We start from the raw sequence: 25,719 nt of genomic DNA, 5'->3' as shown, positions 1-25,719 counted from the left end.
AATATGCTGCATCCCAGACACAAAAATCCATAGGTTAACATTTAATTAGAGAGGAAAAACCACCATTAGTTTCTCTTGATCTCTTTCATTGGAGGGACTGGTAGGTTTGCACAGGTCTGGAAGGGTTTGACATTAACGCAAGGCGTCCGCTAACAACGTCCGCTCAGATTAGCCACCCAAGCCCCACACAGGTTCAGCCTCAGTGCTACAAGAGGCAACAGGAGACATGGGGTATTATACCAACAAGATTTATTTCATCTAGTTGCTACCTTTAAGGGCTGCAACTAGAATAAAGGAAATTTCTGCTCTGCTCAAGAGTTAGACAATGTCCTCCAGGCCTGTTGCAACGTTCTGTTTGAGTATCAACTCCCACCAAGCTCAGATCCAACACCAGAGTTTGTTCTCCGCAACTGTTCACATTACAAGATTGAGTAGCAATTTGTTTGCAAAAAAACTTGCTTAAAAATGGAAATGATTTGACAACCTTTTGATGCAGTTTTTAGTTTAGTCCTTTGCTTCTTTTACAATCAAATGAGGTCAAATCTAATCTATTCATTTGTTATCAACAGCTTAGGCTGAACTGATGGTTCCACTAGTTTCCTCATGCAAAACCGGGGATTTAAATATTTTTGCTGTTTAAAGTCAGATGATGAAACCTGGGGGGAAAACATTTTTTTTTTAAAGTCACATTTTGCTGATAAACTGCTGCTTTAAATTGTCAGTCTAAAGTCATTGTACCTAATTGCAAGTTTTACTTTACAGGATTTTTTTGTTTTTGTTTTACCCTGACACAAGTACAACGCACATCTCTGAAAAAATTCACTAGAATAAGTATCCACCTGCTAGAGAAGCGTGGGGGCTGCAACAACAGAACAACTGACACTAAATCATGGTTCTGGGAAGAGGGGGTGGCTCCGAGAGACAGGGCTGGGGGTGGATTAATCAGACACCAAACTATGGCAACGAACAAGACGAAAGGAAAGTGAGAACAGGAAGACCCTCCCTTCCAAATGGAGTTACTATGTCTAGCCACAGAGGGAGCCCAATGGGGATTGCAACTTTTCCCTTTCCTTAGCCCTAAACTAGGATGAAGGGGTGGTCACCCCTATTGGGCCTTCTTGCTAGCACACGCCCAAATCCACACAGCCCTGCTGCTATTTCAGCTCAGTTATCGACTGTCGTTTGCAAACTGGGCTGTTGTCCATTGTGAACTGTACCGAGATCACCAGCATTCCAACGAGAAGGCCAAGAGGCAGCAAGTTTTCAAGAAAGCTGCAGATAAGCGCTGGTTGTACCTGTGCCCAGCCGGCCAGCCAGAGCCTTCACAGACAGTGTGCTCTCTTCACTCCCCTGATTGCCCACCCCCATTCATTCATTCCATGAACAGCCGGGGTCAGACCAACACAGAGGGTCAGAAAGCTAAGAAGTCTAGCCTGAGCCAGCAACACTTCATGTCAGGCCATTCAGAATCCCCAATGTACATGCAAGAGTCCGCAGTTCCCAGGACCGTGTGTTCCATGTAAACAAGCTGTAGTATTAGACAGAATGCAGGAGCTTCTGCACTGCTGAGCTCCTCCCCGCCCAGCCAGCCCCCTTCAGGGCACGTCTTGGGGTTCAGCTTTCGGCGGGCGTTCCGGGGCACTGCACCGTGCGGCACAAGCTGAAGGCGGAGAGTTTCCAAGGTAATGTTAGAACAGATAAGAGCGCCTATCTACCGTCACTCGTAGCACCTGGCTGGCAAGGCAGGAAGGACATAACCATCAGCCATACAAGCTCTGCTGATTTTAACAGTTTTCCCCAGAAGCTTTGAGTGCGAAGGAGCCTTCAACAAACAGTTGGCTGGTACCAGGAGATTCTGACATTTGGGTTTGAAAATTGTTGGGTTTTTCCCCCCTTCTTCTACATTGGGAAGAGACCTGTAGGACTTTACCAGAGCACACTGGAACATTCCAGAGCACACAAACAGATTAATAGAAATCTTGGAGTCAATTATAAAAGTCACTTCTCAGAGTGCAAACATGCCAGGTCTGTAGCACCACTGCCGAGAGATTCTGACAAAGGGAATGTTGTGCCTATGTCAACGCAAACACCGGTTTAAGAGAAACATAAAAAGCTTGTGCATGCAGCCATCACAACCTCCTGCAGTTGCCATGTGGGAAGATGAAAATGGGTTACCATGGTTACTACTGCCTGGGAAGAGAATATTCAGCTCAAACCAGAGCCAATGGTTCATCCTGTTAAACTACAGACACCATCCTGATTAACTAAAGCCTGATGCTGCAGCCGAGTCTGTAGAATTAGTATTTCTTCTAATGGATCAGAACAACCCTGCTGCAAATTTAAATCAACATACAGCGATGGTTCGAGTTCCAAAACCTAGCACACACACAGGTATTAGAATCCAAGAGCACTGAGTGCAACACAAAGAGGAGACGTGGTACGTACTCCAAACCTAGTGCAGACCAAACATGCTGATGCAGATAGCAGATCAGATGCCAGGGCAACTTAGAGGTGGTGAGAAATCACACTGTCATTAACACACAGCATAAGATGGCAGTAATTTTTTCCTGCCCATCCTCCTCTCATCGCTATTAAAATGTAAAACTAAATATTTACTGCATATGCTGTCAACACTCAAGAGTTCTAATTAGACACACAAGTTGAACACTAAGAGCATACCACAATGCAGGGCTGCTTTCTTCAAAGGAACAGAGTATATTTTAAAGAAAATCATAGCACCACATTTAACTGCAGTCTTCGTTTGTGACTATGCATTTAAACCTTCACTGCACTGAGAAAACAACTGCAACTAGAGCCAAGTGGAGTTCTGATAATTTTAACAGCTCAGAAAGCGTGTCTGATGTTCACACACTTGGCTTAGCCTGAATGCGTACTTCCCGAATGGTTACATAAAGAGCATCTAGCAATCCGTGTTTATGTATCACCAAACTACATTTAAAGGACTTCAAGCAAAACTTGTCAGAGCTAAAGAGACTCGTAAGGCAAAGGTATCACCCCCCACTATGCCCCTACTGCAAGTCAGGCAGGCTTAGAAAGAGAAACAAGGAACGTTTCCTTCTCCACCAATGAGGAGAAAATTCTTACTACCAGGAAAAAAAAGCAAGCAACAGGTATTCAAAACCCGAGAGATCACCACACCTGAACCAGGCAAGAGGGAGAAGACAACAAAGAGACACTCCAATCACTTTTACAGCAAAAGAAGGCTTTCTTCAGAGTTCAGTGTGTTGTAAAGCACTGCTCCCCTCCCACTCTGCTCTAGCTTGAAGTCCCAAGCTGACTTCATCAGCCATGTTATTTGTGCCACATGGCCAGCATGTTCTGCCAGAGTAACTCTCACTGCAAAGCCCATTTGTACAACCGTATCATTCTCCTTACAGTTGTATAATCACGTATTCGGTTACTTCACAGCCTACACACGGAAGCACACACAACCAAAGGGGCCTGACTTGCATGGCACATCTTTCTTCATAGACACAGCACTAAGTCTTAGTTATCATGCAGAAGTATAATGCTGACATCACAGCAGAGCTGCCACCCTGCCTTCTAGAGACGGGGGAGGGGGGTGAAGTAATAGCTTTTATTGGACAACTTTTGTTGGCGAAAGAGAGAAGCTCTTGAGCTACCCAGAGCTCTTCTTCAGGTCCCAGGTCTAGCCGTTGTGTCTCTAATATCCTGGGACCTACATAGTTACAAGACTGCAAACCACCCGGTCTTCTAGGCTTTTATCTAGTCATCTGCTAGCTATAGCCTTAGATTGCGTCAGTATTACTGGCAACCTAGCTAACAAGAATAGACTCAGGATGACCCTACAGCATGCTGCTGCTGTCATGCTACATCCTAGTTCTTCCGTACCTCTGAAGATAGGTTGGAGCCTTTCCCAGGAAAACGTGAGCCAGAAAAACTTAATACTGGTTACAGAGCTTTCCCCATGGACTACCCTCGCACAAGAACATAGAAGTCATTCTGTCTTGGGGCTAGTCTACCACTAGGATTGCTCACACAAAATATGCCTTTGTTAGCTCAAGTATCTTCAATCTGAAACTTGAGGAGATTGCAGAGGCAATGGCAAAAGTTATCGCTGGAACCTTGGATAGTTCCAAGACGTTAGCATGGCTACAAGACATGGTTAAGGTTCCAGCTATGCTACTGCTTGGCATCATGTTGTAACTAAGTCAGAGGACAACGACATATTTACCAAACCTCCTGAGGTGCATAGTGTAGGCAGGTCCTTATCAGAACCTTTTACACACATTTCCACACCCTGTAAGGAGATCAGAGAGAGCCAGGGAGAGGAGGAAGGGAAGCCACCAATGGGAATAGGGAGCTTGCCACAGACCCCTATTTAAATTGCTTCACAGCCCACACAGATTCCACGCTGGCCATACGTAAAGGGAAAACCTGTCACCTTGGGAATAGCTCGGTGCTACTGCCAGAGTGCTGGGAGCACTCAACGGAGGAAGAACGGGGGTTATGTGATTGCTCCCCTCCTGCAAATACGGACTGAAGCACCCAGGAAACCCTGACTGGCGAGTTCTGGGAACTGCTCAGGAGGCCTCAGTGCAGAACTCGTAGCGATGACATGAGGGTTACACAGATCCTAGCAAGAGTCTGCCTGGGTGTTGTCCAGAAACTCCAAACAAGTCAAAACTGCCCTTTCACTCTTCGCTGAACTGGCCCAGCCACCTGGAAACCAGCTCTGTAGTTATCACTGCACAGATTCCAGGTAGAGGCAAATCAGGAGGCAGCTACTGCATATTGGCCCTCATCTCCGAAAGGGGAGTTCACCTTTCCCAGAGCGCCCACGCACAGACTGCCACAAGCCATCCTGCTAGACTTCTCCAGAGGCGCGATCCCGGTTAGAGAAAGTTAACTTAGCTGTTCATTACTGTCCAAGACCTTCCTTACCAGGCCATTCAGCCTTTGCCTATTAGTCTCCAGATTCATCACCTCGGTTCCCCTTGCTCCAGGATCCCCTCCCCAAGGTGAGCTGCGTGGGTCTGGCGTTTCGCATCTCACCACAGTGTTCCGAGCGCAGCAAGGGAGAGCCCATACCACCTGACGGGGACTGGTAGATTACTACCAGCGACAACATATTATCAGAGAAGGATGTTGTCAGACAGATGGAAAGCCCACACAGCCATCCAGTATTCAGTTGCTGATTGGTGGACAGACAAAGATCTGGAGAGCACCCATCGTTTTTAATTGGCTTTCCAAATGTGAAACTGAGGAGAGATTTTTCAACGATCCCTCAATACAGAGCTGGAAATCAGGCTCTTAGGGCCCCATAAGGCAAGAGCAACACTCCTGCCAATTAATCTGCTTTGCTTTGGGGAAGTTTGTTTGTTCCCTGGGAAAGCCAGAAGCAAACGGAGCATGGCAGCATCAGGAGTTACCTGTGAGGATGTTTTCAGACAGCACGTTGACTTGAACTTCCACGGAATGTTTGGAGGTGTAAGTGATTTCCGCACTCACGTGAGCCACTTCGCCAATGCACATGGGCGAGAGGAAGTCTGTACGCTCCACACGGGCCAGCGCAGCTACACAGTGCTCCTACAAATTGCAGACAAATCATGGTTAGACAGTGTCCAGTGCACCAAACCCAGAGTCGTAACAGAACTGTGTACTCTCAACACCAGCTAGGCCCAATGGCAGAATAAGAGCTTGGAATACCTCTGAAAGGCAGAAGCTTGTCACACGACACACCATATTAAGTTAGGACAACAACTAACTAGGAGCTCTTTACAAAGTCTGCACCATCCACAGTGCTGCTAAGGGCTCTCTGCGCTTCATCAATGCAGACTGAACCAGTATTGAAATTTGGAGTGGGGGCAAGAGATCCACTGTTTAATTGAGCCAGACTTCCCACTATGAGAGGGACACCACCTACATTCCAGACTCATTTAATCTAATCTCCCCTCATTATCTTGGTCCTGGCATATTCCAACTCTTTAGAACACAGCCAAAATATACAAAAACAACAAGGAGTCTGGTGGCACCTTAAAGACTAACAGATGCATCCGAAGAAGTGAGGTTTTTACTCACGAAAGCTTATGCCCAAATAAATCTGTTAGTCTTTAAGGTGCCACCAGACTCCTTGTTGTTTTTGTAGATACAGACTAACACGGCTACCCCCTGATACTTGAAGCCAAAATATAAAATCAGTCCTGGTTAAATCTTGGCAAATGATCTCTCAGTCCAGTAGAAATATTTGACTTAGGTTAATCCTTTCACTCATTAAACACAAACATCAAAATATGTGCTGTCCTGGGACTCTGCCAAACATTTCTTGTTTAGTTAGGGGGATTGTTTTTTGGGGTGTTGGGTTTGTTTTTTTGTTTTGTTTTTTAAATTCTGGCTCAGAACTAGCTTTGAACTAAGATTTACAGCTGGACTGAATTTGGTGGCTGCTGAATGAAGAGATTAAATAAAATTTGTGGACTCTGTGCACACAACTCAGGTTTTGTTTTGCCACTGAGTTCTCAATACTTCTATAAGAGAAAACTAATGGTGGGAACAGGTGCCCAATGTAACTTAAGTGTTAAACACATGTACAAGAGAGGATGTCTGCATGCTACATTTACCAGAGAGCTGGCTGCTGTAAATACACTTAAACTCTTGTGATTTGTATTGGGCTAGAAGGGGTTTTTCTGAACCCAGAACATGGAAACGAAACAAGCCAGGGAAATCAAGCTGCTTAGCGAGACAGAGGAACACAGAAGCCTACCCCCATCGAGCCAGCCAGGGGAACAGAGAAGAGTCATTTTGCTTTACTATTCAGGGTGTTTAAGTTGCCACAATTTATACAATAAGCCATTTATCCAGTCTCAAGAGCCTTCCTGGAGTACGCACATGTAGAGAGAGGAACGGAATTCATTGCTCCGGTTTTGCTCAAAAAGCCCTATTCCATGAGCAAAGTGAGGGGCTGCAGTGCCACCTGCTGGCAACTCAGTAAAGGAAAAGGATTTTGTAGGATTGACAATATTTTTATTTGGCCAAACTCTAAGAAACAGCCACTGACTGTGGGTGCTAAAATGGAGACTCATTTTTCAGAGGTGCTGCAAGCCTGCAGCTAACATGGACCCCAGCTGGAATTGTGGATGCTCTGACTTCTAGAGGTGCTGATCCTAGGTCTCAAAAGGGGTATCCTAAGATTAAGGCACCCAAAGTCAGTGGATGCTTTTGAAAGTCTGGATTGTAGAATTGTGAAACCAAATTATCTCCACCTCCAAAAGCAAGCTCAGTCACCTAGGAGTTATTAGATAATTCCTATTGCCTACCTCAGAGCCTGTCCTGCCTTGTGGTAAGGAGACAGACTATCAGGGTTGGAAGGGACCTCAAGAGGTCATCTAGTCCAACAACCCCCTGCTCAAAGCAGGACCAATCCCCAACTAAATCATCCAAGACCTTCATTCCTACACAGCAGTTTTGTCTGCACTTAAATTATCAGTGTCATTTGTATACAGCAGCCTGGCTCCAAATGCAGGCCTCCATCCCTCGTGAGAGAAAGACTCATGCTCCACTAGATCCCACCAGCACCTGCGTTAAACAGGTTCAGCAACAGGCCGAGCGGCCCGTTAGTGCTGTATAACTAGGCTCAGCAGAACCCCCTTTTGGGGGAGGGAGGAAGGGGCACGCAATTGATTTTAATTTTTCCAATATAAAATTTTTTTACAGTTGCAAAAAATGAAGGGGGGGGGGGTCAGAGCTGAGGTTAGGCAGAGCTCGCTGCAGAGGGTTCCCAGCCTGACAACAGAGCTGTAGGGGGCTCCCCCATGACGGAGGCTGCATTTGTGCTGATTGTTCCCAGTGAATTTTTTCATCCATTTCAGTGTGTGTGGGCTGAAACTGACATTTATATCAAACCCTGCCAGTCCTCTGTCTAACCCATCTCAGCCAGCGTTCATTCAGTGCCACTCTGATTTCTGAGATTCTCCAAGCCCACTGCTAAGGCAGCCTGCTCTGTGCATGCCTGGCCAGCTGTCTGTGGGAGCAAGAGACCAGTCAGGGGGAGCTGGTCAGGCTTTTAGGGCAAAGGTGACAGACCAATGTTGCTTAATGAAAAAAATGTGAGTTAATGTCACTTTTAATAAAAAAAAATAAATAAATGACATGAAGCATCTCTAATATTAAACAAAGTATAAAGCAATACAACTATCAAATCACCAAGTTAATTCCACTCCAGTATCAGAACTAAGCCAAATTAATGCTAAAAGTCATCAATCCTTATATAAATTCCAGGAAGGAGTCTTCTGTGGTTGCTGACTATTTGGTTATAGCGCCCAACTAAAGAATGTTACCAAATATATAATCTGAAGGGTTAAAAATCTTAACCCTGAAACCAAACCCTCTAATGTCTGACCCACAACACCAAAGAATTATGAAGCTTTCTTTAGACTTCATTTTGCGTGATGGCTAACACTGCCCTCCTATTCACTCCCCCCCCCCGCCCCCCAATATTATAATATAGACCAACAGAACATGCCTGATAAGAAGAAGTTTGACAACTCGTTTAGCAGATAACCTCAAGTCTCAGGACATTTAGACACAGCACACACTTTAATAAGTTCCTTTATGAGACAATATTTAGGGCTGTTTAAAACCTGGACACACTTTCAGGTGTGGATTTTGAGAATGGCGTCACACACAGGCATGCACACCACCTTTTACTTCTAGCGTCTGGAAGGGACAAGGGGGAAAAGATACAGAAGATAACAGAGTTCAGCCTCTTCAGCTCTCGCAGGTTCCTGGACACACAGAGTGGGAGATAGAACTGAAGCCAAGGAGTGAGATGCTGATGTTCTGCTGGCACAGTGCTTCTTGCTAGAGTGCATCCTTCCGGTGCAGGGAGAGATGGGTCACAGGCTGGCATGGCTCGTTCCATGTTGTGACTTGCTCTCCGCAAGGAGATCAGTCTTGGAGACTGAGATTCCAGAATCTCTCAGGTGTTGACTAAAAAGGCTTCTTGGCCTTACCCTTGATTCTTACAGTTTGCAAACTTCCCCTGCAGCATCTCCTTCCAAAGCCTTCAGACAAATCAGGCGCAAGGCAGACCTCCTGACCAACAGGTTAATCCAATCAGGTTTGAATCAGACCATCCTAGAAAGCACGAGTTTGGAAAAGGCTCACTTAAATCAGCAACTTAAAAAATATTCAGGGTTTTACCACAGACACACTATGTCTGACTACACCCCCTCCCTGCAAAAACAAAAATCCAAATACTTGAGGCCACTTTTGAGGAAAGTGGCAGAGTCTTAAAATGACATTATGTCACCAGTTTATGGAAGTTCAATATACCAACAGCTAATTGGAAAAATGCTAGCAACAAAGCCAGTCACTCAACGTTCCCTCATCAGCAAAGTTCAAACTGATCAGTTTAATCATCTCTAGTTTCTTCTTCCACCTTCCTATTGTAGAACTGGGCTGTATGTCAAACAGCTTATCTGAAATCTTCATCTCATTAGAGGAAAGTTGCTTTGAAGTCTACCAAGATGAAACACAACCTGTGAGGTGCTATGCAGGATCCGTATTCCTATAGAAGCTAGCTGTCTCCAGAGGAGAGGTATTTCGGAAGGGCAGGGGGCAGATCAAGTTGCTGTACGTCTTTCAGAAAAAGGGGCCCCATTCAGATGCACCCTAGGAGCTGCATCGCTCCCATGTTTAAACAGAAGAGGGGCGTGCAGTCAGACTCTGAGCCTATAATTGGAGTCATCCAGGTAGACTCGTGCCCACCTGGAGCCCCCAGGAAGTCAACAGCAGTGCAAAGATCCGCCCCCACGGATTAGATTGCAGAATTAAGCCCCATGGGGCAGGCTGCTCCATTGGCATCTAGCCAAACAGCTCCAGGTTAAGGGGTCTGCAGTTCCTGAACCTGCCTTCTGCCTGGAGTCGCCAGAGCCAAGATTTGGTGATTAGGACATGCTGCAAGGAGCCCCTTCTCCCTCTGCCCTGCCTAAAACGCTCTGGGGCTGGTGCACTAAGTGAAGGCTGGGGAGACATTAGGTAGATGTTTCCAAAGGAGGCTTTGCTGGGGCTGAGAAGGGTTTCTGGATGCTTGTTTGTAATCATGTATTTTGTTACCATTTGTAGGTTTACTTGTTTGCACTTTATTAGTCTCTACAGGCCACAATCAGGACTAGAGCCCCATCCTGCGAGGACTGCATTCACAGGCCGAGAAGGACCTGACCTGAAGTAGCTAGCTGAAGTCATTCATTTACATAAGGTGGCTAAGATGCGACTGCTTCAGTTAAAGTCAGAGACAAATAATCAGCAACACCCACAGGAAGTCTCTAGCTGGTAATTCCAGACAGTGTTTCCCTCAGTCGCTGATAGGCCTCTTAAACTTGTAGTTATTGCTTTTCATAGAAGTGACTTATGGCCTCTGGTATACACACTAGTGATCAATGCTACAAGACACTATAGGTGGGCAAAGATTGTTGAAGGATATAGTATATATTGTATTTGAGAGTGACTAGGAACCTGTAGAGAGGATATTGTAACACAAAGATAGGCAGAGTTATGACAACATCTCAGGCATGTCTCTATACAGAGAGACAGCCAGGAACGTTACTCAGAACTAACTAAAAATACAAATTTGAAGTAGATAACAAACCACAATAAACCCATGTAAACACCCTAATTCCGTTTAGCTTTCAATTGACTCTGAACAGGGCCGCCCAGAGGATTCAGGGGGCCTGGGGCAAAGCGGGGAAGCGGACATAAAAAAAAGGAGCCACCCGCTGCGGCGCTCGTACTCACCGGGCGGCGCTCCGAGTCCGCGGAGGCGGCAGGTCCTTCAGTCGCTCCGCGTCTTCGGCAGCACCGAAGGGTCCCCTGCCGCCGGGTGAATAGCCAGGGAAAGGATTCTCGGCCAGGGCTCGCGGGGCCCCTGTGGGGCCCGGGGCAAATTGCCCCACTTGCCGCCCCCCCCCGGCGGCCCTGACTCTGAATGTCAATTAAGCTAAACTGAAGGAAGTTAACCTAATGTAATTAATTTAAATCAACATAGACTTATAGAAAATAGACCATGTCACACTAGCTTGATATATTTTTCTGATGCAATTATAAGTTTGGTAGATAAGGTAATAGTGTTGATGTACCAAACTTCTGTAAGGTATTTGACTTAGTACCAGGACATTTTGATTAAAAACTACAATGATATAAAGTGAACAGGGCGCACGTTAAATGAATTAACAATTGGCTCACGGATAGGTGTTAATGATGTAACTGTCAATGGGGAATCATCATTGAATGGGCATGTTTCCAGTGGGGTCCCACAGGGATTGGTTCTTGGCCCTACACTACTTAACATTTGTATCAATGACCTGGAAGAAAACCCAAGATCACTGATAAAGCTTGCAAACAACATAAAAATTGGGGGACTGGTAAATAATGAAGAGAACGGGTCACTGACTCAGAACGATCTGCATTGCATGGTAAACCAGGCACAAGCAAACCATGCACTTTAATACAGCTAAATGTAAATGTATACCGCTAGAGAAACAGAATGCAAGCCATACAGACAGGATAGGGGACTCTATCCCGGGAAGCAGTGATGGAAAAAGATTTGGGGATTGTGGTAGATAATCAGCTGAACATGAGCTCCCAGTGTGATGCTGTGGCTACAAGAACTAATGTGATCCTGGAATGCATAAACAGCAGAATCTAAAGTAGGAGTAGGGAGGTTATTTTACCTCTGTATTCAGCACTTGTCTGACCGCTGCTGGAATCCTATGTCCAGTTCTGGTGCCCACAGTTCAGGAAGGATGTTGATAAATTGGAGACCGTTTCAGAGAAGAGCCACGAGAATGATTAAAGGATTAGAAAACCTGCCCTTATATTGACAGACTCATGGAGCTCAATCTATTTAACTTAACAGAGACAGTTAAGGGATAACATGATGTACCTACATAGGAAACAAATATTTAATGATTGGCTCTTCAATCTAGCAGAGAAAAGTCTAACAAACCACTGGTTGGAAGTAGAAGCTAGACAAATTCAAACTAGAAATAAGTTGTACATTTTTAATGATGAGTGGTTGACCACTGGAACGATTTCCCAAGGGGTCATGGCAGATTCTCCATCCCTGACAGATATTATGCAAAGGACAGCAGACCACGTGCACTCTGTAACAAGTTATGGAAACATCTCTGCTAACAGCAATTTAAAAGAATAGGAATGTACTAAATCCGACACAACACTGCTCAAACATACACTACATTCCAATGGCTTATTTCCCCAACACCCACCTTTGAATAGTCCAAGTTTGAAAGGTGACAAAAGGTACCTTGAAGTCCAAGACAGCCCTTTAAGGACCTCAGAAGACAGGCCCTTTTGGAATATCAATAGAAAGATCACAGATAAGCTGCAAGTCTTGGAAGGCATCAGTCCAGTCTGGCTTTGGGCATATCAGTGCTCTGTTAAATAGAGACAGAACTTCTGTTTCCAAAGTGGGGGGAAAAGGGGAAGAGAAGAGGCTGAGTGTGAGAGAAGTACAGTGCTTCTCTCTCCAAGAAATCTCAAAGCTTGGGAGGTAACTCACTAACCAAGTGTACTCCCAGCCACTCGCAAGTTTTAGGTCTTCCGAACTACAAGGAACACAGGGCCATTCATTTTTAAATGAAATGGAAAGAGAGGAAGGAAATTGCTACTTTCACCCCTAGCATGCCAATAGAAAGTGCTGACATCTGAAATTTCCCAGTGTTTTCCACTAGATGGCATTTCTAAAGAAAATGACACCGAGATACCCGATCAGACACCTGTCTATGTATTGTACACAGAGTTAAGGGCCAGGTTCTTCACTCACATTTACTGCCCTGGGACTGATCATGCAAGAAACTGGAGCTAAGACTGCATGACTAAGTGAAGAGAAGCCGGAAATGCAAAGGTGAAGGTTCCAACAGCAACACAGCCACAGTAAACATCCTGTACAACATCAACCACGTACAAACGTCATTTACAGAGAACAACCACAGGAATGGAAAAGGCACACACGCTATGTGAGATGGGGACACTAATGTCGGTTGCTGCCATGATTTTCTCCCATCCTTGCAGTTCTCTTCTTGTGATTTTCAATGAAACATGGACAGACTCGATTGGGTCCCTTCCAAGTTGGTAGTAAATAACATGGGGTTGGGCATTTGACCCTGTGTCAACAGCTGCAGCGGGAATGGACATGCTCCGGCCCCAACAGTACGTACCCCTGACTGGGAATTGCAATGCCGGGTGCTGATGATGGCACCTGCCTCCTCGATCATTTTCAGGATGGTCCCGCCATGGACGTTCCCTGCGATGTTTGCATCATCCGGACGCATTATCCTGCAATGGACGAGGAAAGATTTAATATCTCAAACTTCAATTCTTATCCCACCCCCCTTGCCTAGAGAGTTGCTGGAGAGTCAGCCAGCCTGAAGAATATCACAGCACAGCTAATCCCTTCACTTCCCGTCCAACTCGGTGCCTTCCCCAGCAAGAGAAGTGCAGCAAGCCAGCCCCTGAAGTGAGCACAATCTAACCGGAGACAATAGGACTGAAGGCAGCAATTCAGAATGCAGTGGATGGGGCAGGCCAACAGAGCTTCCTGTTAATTTCTCTTCCTGCTTCTTTTACAACTAATGTAGTGCTGGTGAAAGGGGCCAACATCCAGCCCTCCTCACCCCAACCCCATTTGTCAGAGGATCTTGAAGTGCTTTACAAATGGTAATTAAACAGGCATGCTCATTCAGCACAATCCCCATTTCGCAGCAGGGTTAATGAGGCCCAGGGCCCACAGGGGCCTACCCCCATACCAGTTAGTGACAGAAGTAAGAGCACCCAGATGGCTTACCTCCCACTCCCCAATTGACCATGCTCCCTTCCCAAGAGTCGGGGGGAGTTCGTTTCGGCTTCTACATGATTCCCGACAGACTGTTCAGAGAAAGCAAGATCCCTCAAAAATAGCATCGCTAACAGGACAAGTAGCCTCCGGCAAAGCCTACAGGTCAGGTACACAGTCGTCAACAGGCCTCCCTGAAAGACCATCTGTCCACACTAGGAGCGTGGCCCAAAGACGACAATGGTCAGCAGGAACAGCCACCTCGCCCCCACCAAGTGGTGTCAAAAATGGCTTAATTGTGAGCAGAGGGGACCAAAAGCATTGTCAGCACCACATCCTACCACGACTTGGCCTCGCCCTCCATAACAAGGCGGGACAGCAGAGCTCAACAAGCTGAGGGGGTCACTGCCAGCAGTGGGGAATTCTGAGAGTGTGTCCCCTGTAGAAAGTCACCTATAGGTTTCACAATGACGATTCAAGTCTTTGCAACCCCAACTTAGCTAAGGGCTTTTTCCATCACGGCTTTGAGACAGACCACGCATTTCATGAAAGCCACCCAGAATGTCACTACGTAACAAGAAAGCCCCACTCCTCCACATCCTCCCAGGGAGGAGAATTCCAGAGAGTGGTCAACATAATTGCCCCTGTACTCCTGCAATCCAGATGGCAACAGTGCTGTGAGGGATCACAACTGCTGTGCCCATCCCTGCTAAATTTAAAACACTGCAAAGTAAAATCCATGGTAACCATATCTTTTCCCCTCCCTTACCATAACCATGGTTACCAAACCACAAAGCCATGTTAGAGACAGAGTGTCAAACACAGGGATAGTTAGGAAGTTTGACACCCACACACACGGCAGATGTGATGAATCAACAATTCAACCTCGTTCCAGGCAGGAAGAGGGGTGATGGTCTCTCACCATAAGCCAGAATGAAGTCAAATGTGGCATCCCCTGCAGAGTTATGGGTAACGGAGCAGCCTCCCTGGCTCCCTGTGCCATCACTCTCTTCAAACCCCAGCTGAACGCTCACCTTCGTGAGGTCTCAGACTGCTCCTCTCACCAATGCTGTCTCTGCACCGGGGCGGCAGACTCAGGGATAGAGGACGCTAGACCCCCCCACTATGGAAATACTGTGGGGACTCCGCTCCTGCTGGCCGGAGACGGGCAAAGGGGAGAGCAGGACCCAGAGGGGCAGGAGGAGCTGCCATAGCACCCAGGAGCGAGCCAGGGAGCAGGACCTGGAGAGGGCCCGGGAGCAGGTAGGAGTCCCTGGGATGATACTCCACCGCTGGGAGCCAGCAGCCTATCAACCACATACACCCGCCAAGTCTCAGTACCTCCCCTCACCCCCCTTCCTATCCCTCTGGCCCCCATTCACAGGGAGCCTCCTCCCTGACTGCTCTGACCTGTCACCTCTCAATCTGTTGGAAAGCTCTTCAGGGCAGGGAACCTCTCCCATGGTCTGTTTTAAGGGACAACATCAGGCCATCACCTGCACAGCAGACCAGCTTTTAAAGACCCTGAAAAACTAAAGCTGTACCAAGCACCACTAGCAACTCCAGCATCTCATGCCCTGATCAGACTTCTGCATGACGAAGCAGATGTAAGCTGCGATAGCCAGTTCCAGGCAGCCTTATCTGGACATACTATATAAAACACAACAGTTATTTCTCTTTTTAACAGCTGCATAGCTGGCAGATTTTTTATTATTAGTTATTATATAAGAATAGTTTCCAAAAAAGGTTCTGTTAAAAGAAAACTAATCCACTAGACTAATTGTGGATTACTGGGTTGATGGGTTTAGGAGGTAGGGGATTATCCCAGGGCATGGCTGGGTTAGGCCTCAGGTGCAGAAGTCAATTCAAGATGCAGTTACTTCTCTGCAATTTGGGTCATATGTACTGGAAAGACAGAACCTTAGAGGGATGGACCATTGACCAATCCGATCTGTTGCAAACACTTCCTATATTCATAGGAATTAGCATAACGTAATAACAGAACAAACCCACTAGCACAATATTTGTTACTAGAGCAGCAGCTGGTGTGGGGCACTGCTAAGTCATAAAGAATTGAAATAAAGTGCAGACGACTTCCAAACCCACAGCAATTGCTCTACAATTCCAGCTGGATTTCAGTGCAGGCCGTCTCTTATAAAGAGCTGTCCCCTTTGAGGTGGAGAGCAGGATGAATAACGGATTTCTTTTTTTTTTAAATTTACTGTCAGTTCCAAAAAATTCAGGTCAAACCAAGTTCAGATCTTTTGGGAATTTTCAGCACATCAAAAACAATCAATTCTGGGTCGAATGAAACAAGCTGACTGATCCGAAACATTTTGTTTCCAGGTATTTTTAAAGGACTAGATTCCCAAAACAGGTGGTGGTGGTGCCTGGCATGTAACCTTTAGCCCAGTGGTTAGGGCATTCACCTGGGGTGTGGAAGACCCAGGTCCAAAGCACCAGGCTATTGTGCCCCTCACTAGCCCAATGAATAATTCAAGTATTTTATATGAAGCCCCCTCCCCACCCAGAATGCCCAATAGCCTGGTGGTCAAATCCCTGTGGCAGAGGGGAGTTCAAAACTGGGGGAGTGCCCTATGCCCTGGGCTAAAGGTTGTCAAAAGGGCGGCACCACCACCTTGTCCTCTGGCTGTGGTGGGGATGGAAACCAAGTCCCCTTGTGAATCTATTTCCCCCTCCCAACTATTTGAGAAATGTGTCAAATTCACAAATACCTCCAGGTCAACCAAAACGGTTTTACTGGGGGGTAAATAATCTTAGTCTGAACAAACCTACCCAGCTCTTGTGAGCACATGGAACAATCCCCTCCCTCCGCACACTCTGCCAAGTATAGATTTATATGCAGCCTGACAGTCTAATCTGCTACAGCCACATGGCCTAGAGACAAGGCTGCTACAGACAACTTCCTCCTTGAGACCAGCCAGAGCTAGACTAGTCCTGACAGCTTTCTATCGTCCTTGCCTAGGAGACTCGCACATTGTAGTTTCCACTCATACTTCCAGTTACTAGGCAGCATTCAGACAAACACACACCGTATACAAGAGAAGCATAAATGTCCCATACCCAATAAGCTGATAGGCCATCCTTGTGTGGAACAGACCGAGCCCTTGAGTCTGTGTGTAACTCCCCAGAGCCAGCCCGGCGACCAGGCCTGGAGTTACCTCATTCATTATTTGCATCACACACCACAGCTCGTGATGTCATTTCTGCTGCTCCAGCTCAGCCACAAATACCAAATTAAGAGCCGAGTGGCTTCCTATGTTGCTCAATCAAAAAGAAGACGACGGGTCCTTAGCCAATCAGAATGACTCGTTTAAAACTAGCTGTGATGGAAATCCTTATGTGATAAACAATTACAAAAGAGAGTCACTCCCCAAAGCTACTACATCCGGTAGGAGATGCTGTCCCCACCAGACTCCAAGCTGCTGGCTGCCGTGCCGAACACGTTGCCTTCCCAGGAAATGCAAACAAGGGCCTGACAGGAGTCTGCCAGGAGTCCTCCTACGCATTTCCCAGGGCCACCTCCACTTTGCACCTGAAGTTTAGTCAAAAGCCTTGCTACATTTGCCTCTGGGACTGCGTTGATGGATGAACAGAAATCATTGCCTGTTTGTGTCCAGTCAGCTAGCTCTGTCCTCAGCTGGCAGATCCAGGGAGGGGAGCGTGGAGGCTGCAGGGCTACACAGTTCACATTGGCTCCTCAGCACCAGAGATCCATGTGGAACAAGCTCCCCACATCCATGTGCACAGAGCACTGGCTTCCTCCATTCTAGGAGTTATGCCCCCACTCCGGGCTATTCCTCCGACTGCCCCAAGACAGCAACCCATCCCAGTTCTCAACATTAAAGGGGTGCAGGGAGAGGATGGAGGGACTGGATCAACAACGTTAATGTTCTTTAAAGGCTGCAGAGTGCAGAGACTCGTAGAAGGGACCTGGATTCCTCACATCCTCCGTTTGGTTTGAAGTCCAAGCACAGCCCTGCCAGAGCAGACCATTGGCCCAACTAGTTTAGTATTGGCCACTGCCAGGGGCAAGGAACGAGACAGACACACATATGGCATCACGTCAGTTGGACTATTCTGCAAGTTCCTCCCCAGCCTTGTGGTGAGACACTTCTGTCCAGAAGCACTAAATGACAAGTCCCCACAAAAGAATTCACCCCTCTTAGACTGGGCCTGATCCCTGCATGGATCCTGCCACTCCCACTGATGATGGGGATGTTCAGCCCCTCACAGGATCAGACCCTCGTGAGACAGAGAAGGAGCAATGAGGAAAAAACAGTTTTCCTTTTCCTAGCTTGCAGTCACTCAGCAAGAGGAACAATCTGTTGTGTTCAGCCACTAGTGAGCTTCCTTAAACCAGGAGTAGGGAACCTACAGCTCATTTTCATTCAGCCTGCAGGCCACATACGTTCAACTCACCTGCCGGGGAGTGCTGGCTCACCCTGCCGTCTCAGCATCCCCCCCCGCCCCACCCCAGGGCAGGTAAGTTGAACATGTGCAGCCCGCCACTGATTTTTTCAGTGGGTCAATGGCCCAATACAAAAAAGGTTCCTCACCCTTGCCTTAAACTCACCCAACAGTTCCAAGTAATCGGTGACAAGTTTGGAAGCAAAGTTTATATGGGCATGGAAGTAAGAGACAGGCTTTTCACAGAGGCTACATGAAATGATTAATTTCCCTCTGCATCAGACTAACTGACCCAAAAAAAAAAAAAAAAAAGATTTGTTCCTGCAAAGGTACTGCCTAGCTAGAAACGCCAGCCTTACTAGAGCAGACGAAGTGATGACCGGTTTAAGGGCTGCATGTCAAACATTTCCTCTTTCCTATCATTTCCTAGCTGGAGAACTAGCACTCCACCCCACACTTTTACAGTGGAAACAAAGCCAGGGCTACACCTAACACGTAGGTGACCCTAACTACTTTGCTCATGGGGGTGAGACATTCACACCCCTGATGTCTACACTATAAGTGCTACAGTGGAAGAATTCTCCATCATCCAAGCTACTGCCACGTGAGGGGTGGATTTACCAAAGTGACAGGAAAAACCCCTTTCGTCGCTGCAGCAAGGGTCTGCATTACAGTTCGACAGCAGCATAGCTCCAAAGCCATCACTGCACCACTTCTAGTGTGGACACGCACCAGTCTTCAAGTCCTCTTACATAAGGAATGAGCTAGAGTCCAGTGGAACACAGTACCACGTGCAGCTCCATCTCCTTAGTGAGTCCTGTCTGCAGACTCTTCTCAGCTCTTCCCCCGTGTCACGGGTTTAACCAAAAAGCTAAAGAACTCCAGACTTTGCGAGAGCCCGAGGTATGCCTGAGACGACAAATGAGACTAAAGTCATTCTGCCTGGATGCAGCTATGCTGAGAAAGTCACCGGATTACACAGCACTTCTCATTTGTTAATCTGTACCTCTCGCGTGACCCAATAATTTCAGACTGGCTGCCCTGGATACCTGCAGTATCAGAGTTCAGAAGCCAGCAGGGTGGAGTAGAGCAGTAGAACTGCTTGTAAATACTTCAAGAGTCTCTATTTCATGGACACGCTCTAGCAAGTCTAGCATGGGACCCCAGGAAATTATCCCCTAATCTCACTAGTTAGAGTCCCTACCTGACACAGCATCCTTGTCACAGGCAGTGACCCCTACTGCTAAATGCAATGGGAAAAACAAAGCATCACACTGTGACGTTATTGATATAATCTGGGACCATATAGATCATTGTTGCAACCAAGGTCCTCTAGTGGCACGCAAATCTTGTATAAAGGGGGTCAAATGGGGTGTCTAAGACAAGGTTATGGTTTACTGGTTATGATTATGCTGTCTATATGTGTGTATCAGTTTTGTAGTTGAAGTTATAAATATTGGCTCTATACTGTCTGTATTTCAAACTTATGCTATGCTGCTGGGTGACATCCCAGACAAACTGGTGTTAGCTCTGCCTAGCCTGCTTGATGGCCCATTAAGAACCATCAAATATGCCTTGAGACAAGCAAAGTATGCAGGAACTTGCCCATGTGACTCCAGACTCCATTTTGCTGTAATTTTCCACAGTAAGAACAAAGAGGTGTGCTTACACCTGGAAAAGACTATATAAGGCTGATGCCTCATCTCCATCTTGTCTTCAATCCTGCTTCATACCTCTGGAGGAACTTTGCTACAAGCTGAAGCTTTGAACAAAGGACTGAGGACCCATCCCAGTGGGGGATGTACTCCAGAGACTTGATTTGAACCTGCAGTTTATTCCATCGCTGCTGCAAGCCTGAACCAAGAACTTTGCCATTACTGTATGTGATTGATTCCATTTAACCAATTCTAACTCTCATCTCTATCTTTTTCCTTTTATGAATAAACCTTTAGATTTTAGATTCTAAAGGATTGGCAACAGCGTGATTTGTGGGTAAGATCTGATTTGTATATTGACCTGGGTCTGGGGCTTGGTCCTTTGGGATCAGGAGAACCTTTTTCTTTTACTGGGGTATTGGTTTTCATAACCATTTGTCCCCATAACGAGTGGCACTGGTGGTAATACTGGGAAACTGGAGTATCTAAGGAGATTGCTTGTGAGACTTGCGGTTAGCCAGTGGGGTGAGACCGAAGTCCCCTTAGTCTGGCTGGTTTGGTTTGCCTTAGAGGTGGAAAAAACCCCAGCCTTGGGCTGTAACTGCCCTATTTGAGCAATTTGTCCTGAGTTGGCACTCTCAGTTGGGTTCCGCCAGAACTGCATTGTCAGAGTGGCGTAGTCGTGCTTGGATCCACAGAACCAGGTCAATTAAGCTTTGGGTCAGAACCCCATATTATCCAAATTTGAATTTTGGGATTGAGAGTTTGGTTGGTTAAAGAGCAGTTGCAATGGGTGAGCAAAGAGCATATGAGGGCCTTGACAAAAAAGCCCTGAAAGATTTGTGTTCAGAAAAGGGGATAAGCTTTAGAAAGAAAGCTACAAATCAAGAACTGAGAGATCTGTTAATGGCCAGTGATCAGAAGGCAGAAGCAATTGAAAAGCAAAAGGCAGCAAGTAAACTGCAACTTGAGCATGAACAAAGACTGGCAGAAATTCGATTGCAGGAACTAGAAGCTGAGGCAAAAGTGCAAAGATTTCAGCTCCAAGTCAAAAAAGCAAGGGAAGAAAAGCAGAAATTGTATCCTCTTGAAAGTCCGGTTTATAACAATGTTGGTATGTTGTATAACTCAGAGCAGTTGTCTGGGTGTAACCAAATGTACCCCAATTCTGCCACCTTTTATGTAAATGCTTTTACTGTGTGTTCAGTAAAGGGTGGCTCCATAACTTGTGCCAATGCTCTGTATGGGAGTGGTAATGAAAAATTCACAGAGAATGTAAAAGTCAATGGTAAAAGCTGTTTAGGGCAAATTATGGCTTCTAACATCACTCTGGTTAAAGCAGATCTTGTCAAAGGGGAAGATTATTTACCAAATCAGAGTGTGAATGTTGTAGTCCTCTATGAGTTTACTGTAAGCGTACCTTTAGCCAGAATCCACCTTGAATGGAATGGTGCTCAGCATGAAGTTATAGCTGGTGTAAAAAAGTTATTGCCTAAGGATCTTTTGATTGGGGAAAATGTTAAAGCTTTGTTCAGTCCAGGTAGTCAGTCACAGGACAGGAATGATCTTAAACCTGTGTCTATTGTGGGCAATGATTTGCCTGAGGAGAGCTATTTGTCTGTAAATGAAGTTTCTGAATGTCGGTCTAGTGTCTCAGAAGTGAATCTGGAGTTAAATCAAGAGCAGCAAAATCTTATTGGGCAGGAAAATGTTTCTCTGGAGCAGATTAAAGTGGATAGTCAGGTGGAAGCCCTAACTGAGGAAGGAAAGGGTGGATTTTGGATGGGTGATGCATTGGTGGCTAGTACAGCTTGTAAAAGTGAACCTGAAAAGGGTAACTGTGATTTGCTGGCAGTGGCTCAGTGTAGTAAGAAGAGCAGTTTATCTGCTGGGAGTGGCAAGGTGCCTGGTAAGGAAGCTGCCCCACTCTCCCAGTCTTTGTCTGTAATCAGCCCTGTGTGCTGGGACAAAGGAGAGGAAGGCAGGAAAAGTTTGGAGGAGCCTGGGCAGCCTTGTGAGCTGATGGCTTTGTCTAGTCAGCAGTTTGGGAAGGCAGGGATAGTGGAAGATGAATGTCCCTATCCCTTACCTGTTTCCTGTGTGGAGAATAGTGATAGTGAAGGAAATGTGCCTGTATCTGTCAGGGGTATTGACTTGCCTATGGAGGAAGCTACCTCAGTCTCCAAGCAGTTGTCTGTGAACAGCCCTGTGTGCTGGGACAAGGGAAATGAAATCCCTAGCTGTGTGTCTGGTAGAAAAGGTGTCTCCAGCTCTTCTTTGTCTGTGGAGCAGACAGAAGGTGCCTTTCAGCCTGTGATGGTTGAGAATAGTGCAGTTGTCTCAGAGTTGGTTCTGAATTCAACTAAAGCCCAGGAGGGGAATGGTCCTAAGTCTGTGTCTGCTGGGGAGAATGGCACTGTAACTAGGTTGCATCCAATTAGTGTCTTAGCAAAATCCCAGAGACCAGACAATTCTGGTGCTTATATTTTGCCTGTTGCTAGTGTGTGGTTGGTAAAGGGTGTAGCAACTCTGTCTAATCAGGGTAATACCCTAGCCAGGGCACAAGGAGAGCATGAAGGTGATTTGGTTGTGTTATCTACTGATGGTGTGGAAACTTGTAGCAAGAAGGAAAGGATTCCTGAACTTGTGTGTGGCAAAGGGAAGGGAAATGTTTCTAACCTTTTATCTAGGAAGTCTATGGGTTTGCCTGAAAGGGGATTGTGTAGAAATCTGCCTGATGGGCCAAAGGTGATCCTGGATGTAAGTAAGACCCAGAAAAAAGTCTGTTGTTGCTCAGGAAAGTGTTCCTTTAGAGCAAGCCCTAGGTGAAGAGGGTAAGGGCAAAATTTCTGTGAGGGGTGATTTGCTGCTTAGAAAAGCTCCTGGGGAAAGGAATCCTCATGGTAATCTGTGCAAGCAGTTCCCTGAAACTGAAGGGTGTAAGAGTGATTTAATCAAGGAAGTTTCAGTTCCTAACAGCCAGAAATTTTCTGTTGTGAATGGATCCACTGACTTTCCTTTCAAAAGATCCAGTGTGGGTAGCTTTGAGAAGGTCTCAGATGGAGTAAGAGCTGTTAAGAAAGTTGAGCAACCCTATAATCAAGTGGCTGTGTGTGGCCAGCTTGTTGGGAAGACAATGGTGTTGGGACAGGACTGTCTCCATGCTAATTCTTTAAGTGAGCAGTCTGTGCTTCAGGGTCTGAGGACAGATTTGGTTACTGGTGTGTCAGAGCAGAACAGTTTTATGGCTAAATGCTTGAGGATGCAAGGGACAGCAAGCAAACTCTCACCCTCAAACTCTTTGTATTTGTGTGGTATCTCTTTAAGACAGAGTCCAGCCTTGGAAATGATAGCAGTTAAGGATATGAAAACTGGTGGACTAGCTTCTGTCTGTGGTAATGCAAATTACTTGTCTGGCTGGGAGGGGAAGGACTTGCTAATAGCTGTTAGCACAGAGAGCCCACCCCATCAGCCAGTGAATTCTGGTAAGCAAGAAAAATCAGGGTTTGATCCTGCAGGACAAGGAGGAAAGAGAAAACTGCATTTTGCAAAGGGAAGCAACAGGTTAACCCTAAAATGCCCAAACTCCAATGGTATTGAGCCAAAGGTATGGCATGACAACCATAATTGTAGATGGACACTTGCAATGGATTTGTTGTTAGCAACTACTGTTAGCCTAACTTTGGCTAAGCTGGCCAAACAACCTGTTCTATACTCTATTTTTCTTGGGCCTAACATGGTGATTTTGTAACTAAGGTGTTGCTATTACCAAGAACTGTAAGAATGTACAATGTTCCTAATCTGTTGGAAAATCCCTTGAACATGTTAAAAGGAATACATGAGAACACACTTTATGTTAAAGGCCTTATTATACTGATGTTTCACAGTTGATGCCTATAAACAGTATTGGAACTTTTCACAGGAGAAAAGACATTCCAGACCTAATGTGCTGTATGAGAAGGGAAACTAAGGCACACTACCATATTGCTTTCACGGCTAAATGCCAAGATTCCTGTACTATGAACATCATTAATATCTGCATTTATTTGATGTTAATTGGGTTCCAAACATTTGCCCGAGCTCGTGTGGATAAAGTAGCTGTTTTCTTTAGCTCTTGGCAAGGTCACATGAGACATACAGGAACCATGCTGCAAGAGCAGATCCAATCCACTATTGTTCTAACCAAGTTTTACCTTGAGTTTGTAAAGAGGTTCAATCATGTTGTTGGAACACAATTTTGATAAACCATTTCTGTTGTTCTTTAGCCAGCTAAGCCATAGTGCCTAACCCCAATACTAGCCGTAGTAAGATAAACCCAAGGATGGGGAGCTCTTGGGATGCAGTCAGTGATGTTTGTGTCATCCCTTCCTGCATCACACACACATAATCCCACCTCCCTCACCCACCTTGGGGAGAGACCTGCTAATAGACCAAGTATTGAATTAGCTAGCCGGAAGTCGGAGGGAAGCTGCCGGCAGCTCACTTGCTCCATCCCAGTTGTTCCAATCCTGCTCTTCAACCATTTCATATCCATGAATAAAGCTGTACAAACAACTGTACAACTACGCTAACCAGTTACAATCTGCCATAATCCAACTACAATTGCCATTTGAGAGCCATCAAAAACAAATTTAGTGTCACATTTTACATTTAGTAAGGCAAAAGACCAGACCAACCTATAGCGTTGGCTACATTAAAACAGTCTGTACATTTCAGAAACTTAATCCACTTGTAACTTTTTCTCTGCAGCTTTATCAGGCAACCCCAAAGGGAGCTCTCGCTTCAGCAGCGCTACCCAGAGACACAGGAAGCTGCTGGAGGCATCTCAGACAAGACCTCCAGTATCTCAATGAAAACTAGGGAACATCTCCCACTCACCTTTTGGGATTCATGTTAATATGCAAAAGTTTCACTCCTTTCTGAAGGGTACGTATGGATAGCTGTACCTGCAGCATTCTTGCATTAGATCAGTGACCGATTTCAGCATAGGAAATGCACGCAAATGAAGTCCTAGAGAATTCTGTGGTTGAGCAGAGCCCCTATCTGCTTATGAGTTATCACATGAAAATGTGTATAGAACATTCCAAGTCATCCATGAAGACTATGTATTTAGAGATTAACATGTTCTGCTCTAGTTAGAGCTTGACAATACATGTCCTGGGAAGAAGGATTCCTCTGAAGCTAGACAACAGAACTTAAAGCAGCAAATAAAAATATTTTACATATTTATAGCGGGGAGAGGGAGCTTTCACCATCTATTTCCTTGGGTGGGGGAGCAGAGAGGGTATTTAGACAAATGCTTTTAACTTAGAATTATTTGTAACAATTTTCTTTAGACTACACAGAGAGATCGTCCCCCTCCATATCACTGCACTCTGGAAGATAAGCGTCCATCATTCCAGGGGAGGGGGGAGCAAAGTTCCTTAGGAGCCAGAAGATCCTTCCAGAGTTTAACAATGCGTAGATCCGCAAGTTGCAGGCATTCGGGGGTGTATTTTTTTGTGAAAAAGCTATTCACAAATTTTCACTCCAATGTAGTTTTAGATGGTTTTACACACTGGAATGAGAGTTCTTCCTTATAGCCCCGTAAGCCACACGCCCTTGTTTTCACAAGCGACGGATCATTGCGCAGTGTTTTATAAAACGTACAAGTTAAACCAAAGTTTCATTTACACCCATGAGCCAATAATGCAGATTCCATTAGTCACTGGACTTTAAGACACTGCTTTTAACTTCCACTCTGCTTTGTACTGGCTGATCTCTTGAGTAGGACTGAAAACATTTGGTGCTTCTGTAAATAAC

At 45.9% G+C, this 25,719-nt stretch overlaps 1 protein-coding gene across 7 annotated transcripts in view; it reads right to left on the bottom strand.

Annotated features, from left to right (window-relative positions):
• ACOT7 (acyl-CoA thioesterase 7) overlaps positions 1-25,719 on the bottom strand; it is a 103,738-nt gene that overhangs the window by 72,666 nt on the left and 5,353 nt on the right. For 3 of the 7 annotated variants that reach the window (XM_065575314.1, XM_065575316.1, XM_065575317.1), the window contains exons 1-3: positions 16,916-16,962; positions 13,218-13,335; positions 5,415-5,571 (exon numbers count right to left, since the gene is read on the bottom strand). In XM_065575314.1, coding sequence (XP_065431386.1) covers positions 5,415-5,571; positions 13,218-13,335; positions 16,916-16,935 — 295 coding nt within the window. In that variant the 5' untranslated portion in view covers positions 16,936-16,962. Of the gene's footprint in view, positions 1-5,414; positions 5,572-13,217; positions 13,336-16,915; positions 17,001-25,719 lie in introns of those variants that run through there. The other 4 variants (XM_008173705.3, XM_065575318.1, XM_042859124.2 and 1 more) reach the window with 2 other exon arrangements.

The sequence above is a fragment of the Chrysemys picta genome, chromosome 21 (genome assembly GCF_011386835.1).
Source record: "Chrysemys picta bellii isolate R12L10 chromosome 21, ASM1138683v2, whole genome shotgun sequence".
In the NCBI taxonomy this organism is placed as follows: domain Eukaryota; kingdom Metazoa; phylum Chordata; order Testudines; family Emydidae; genus Chrysemys; species Chrysemys picta.
Note: the sequence above shows the minus strand (reverse complement) of the source record. Positions and strands in the feature narration are given on the sequence as shown.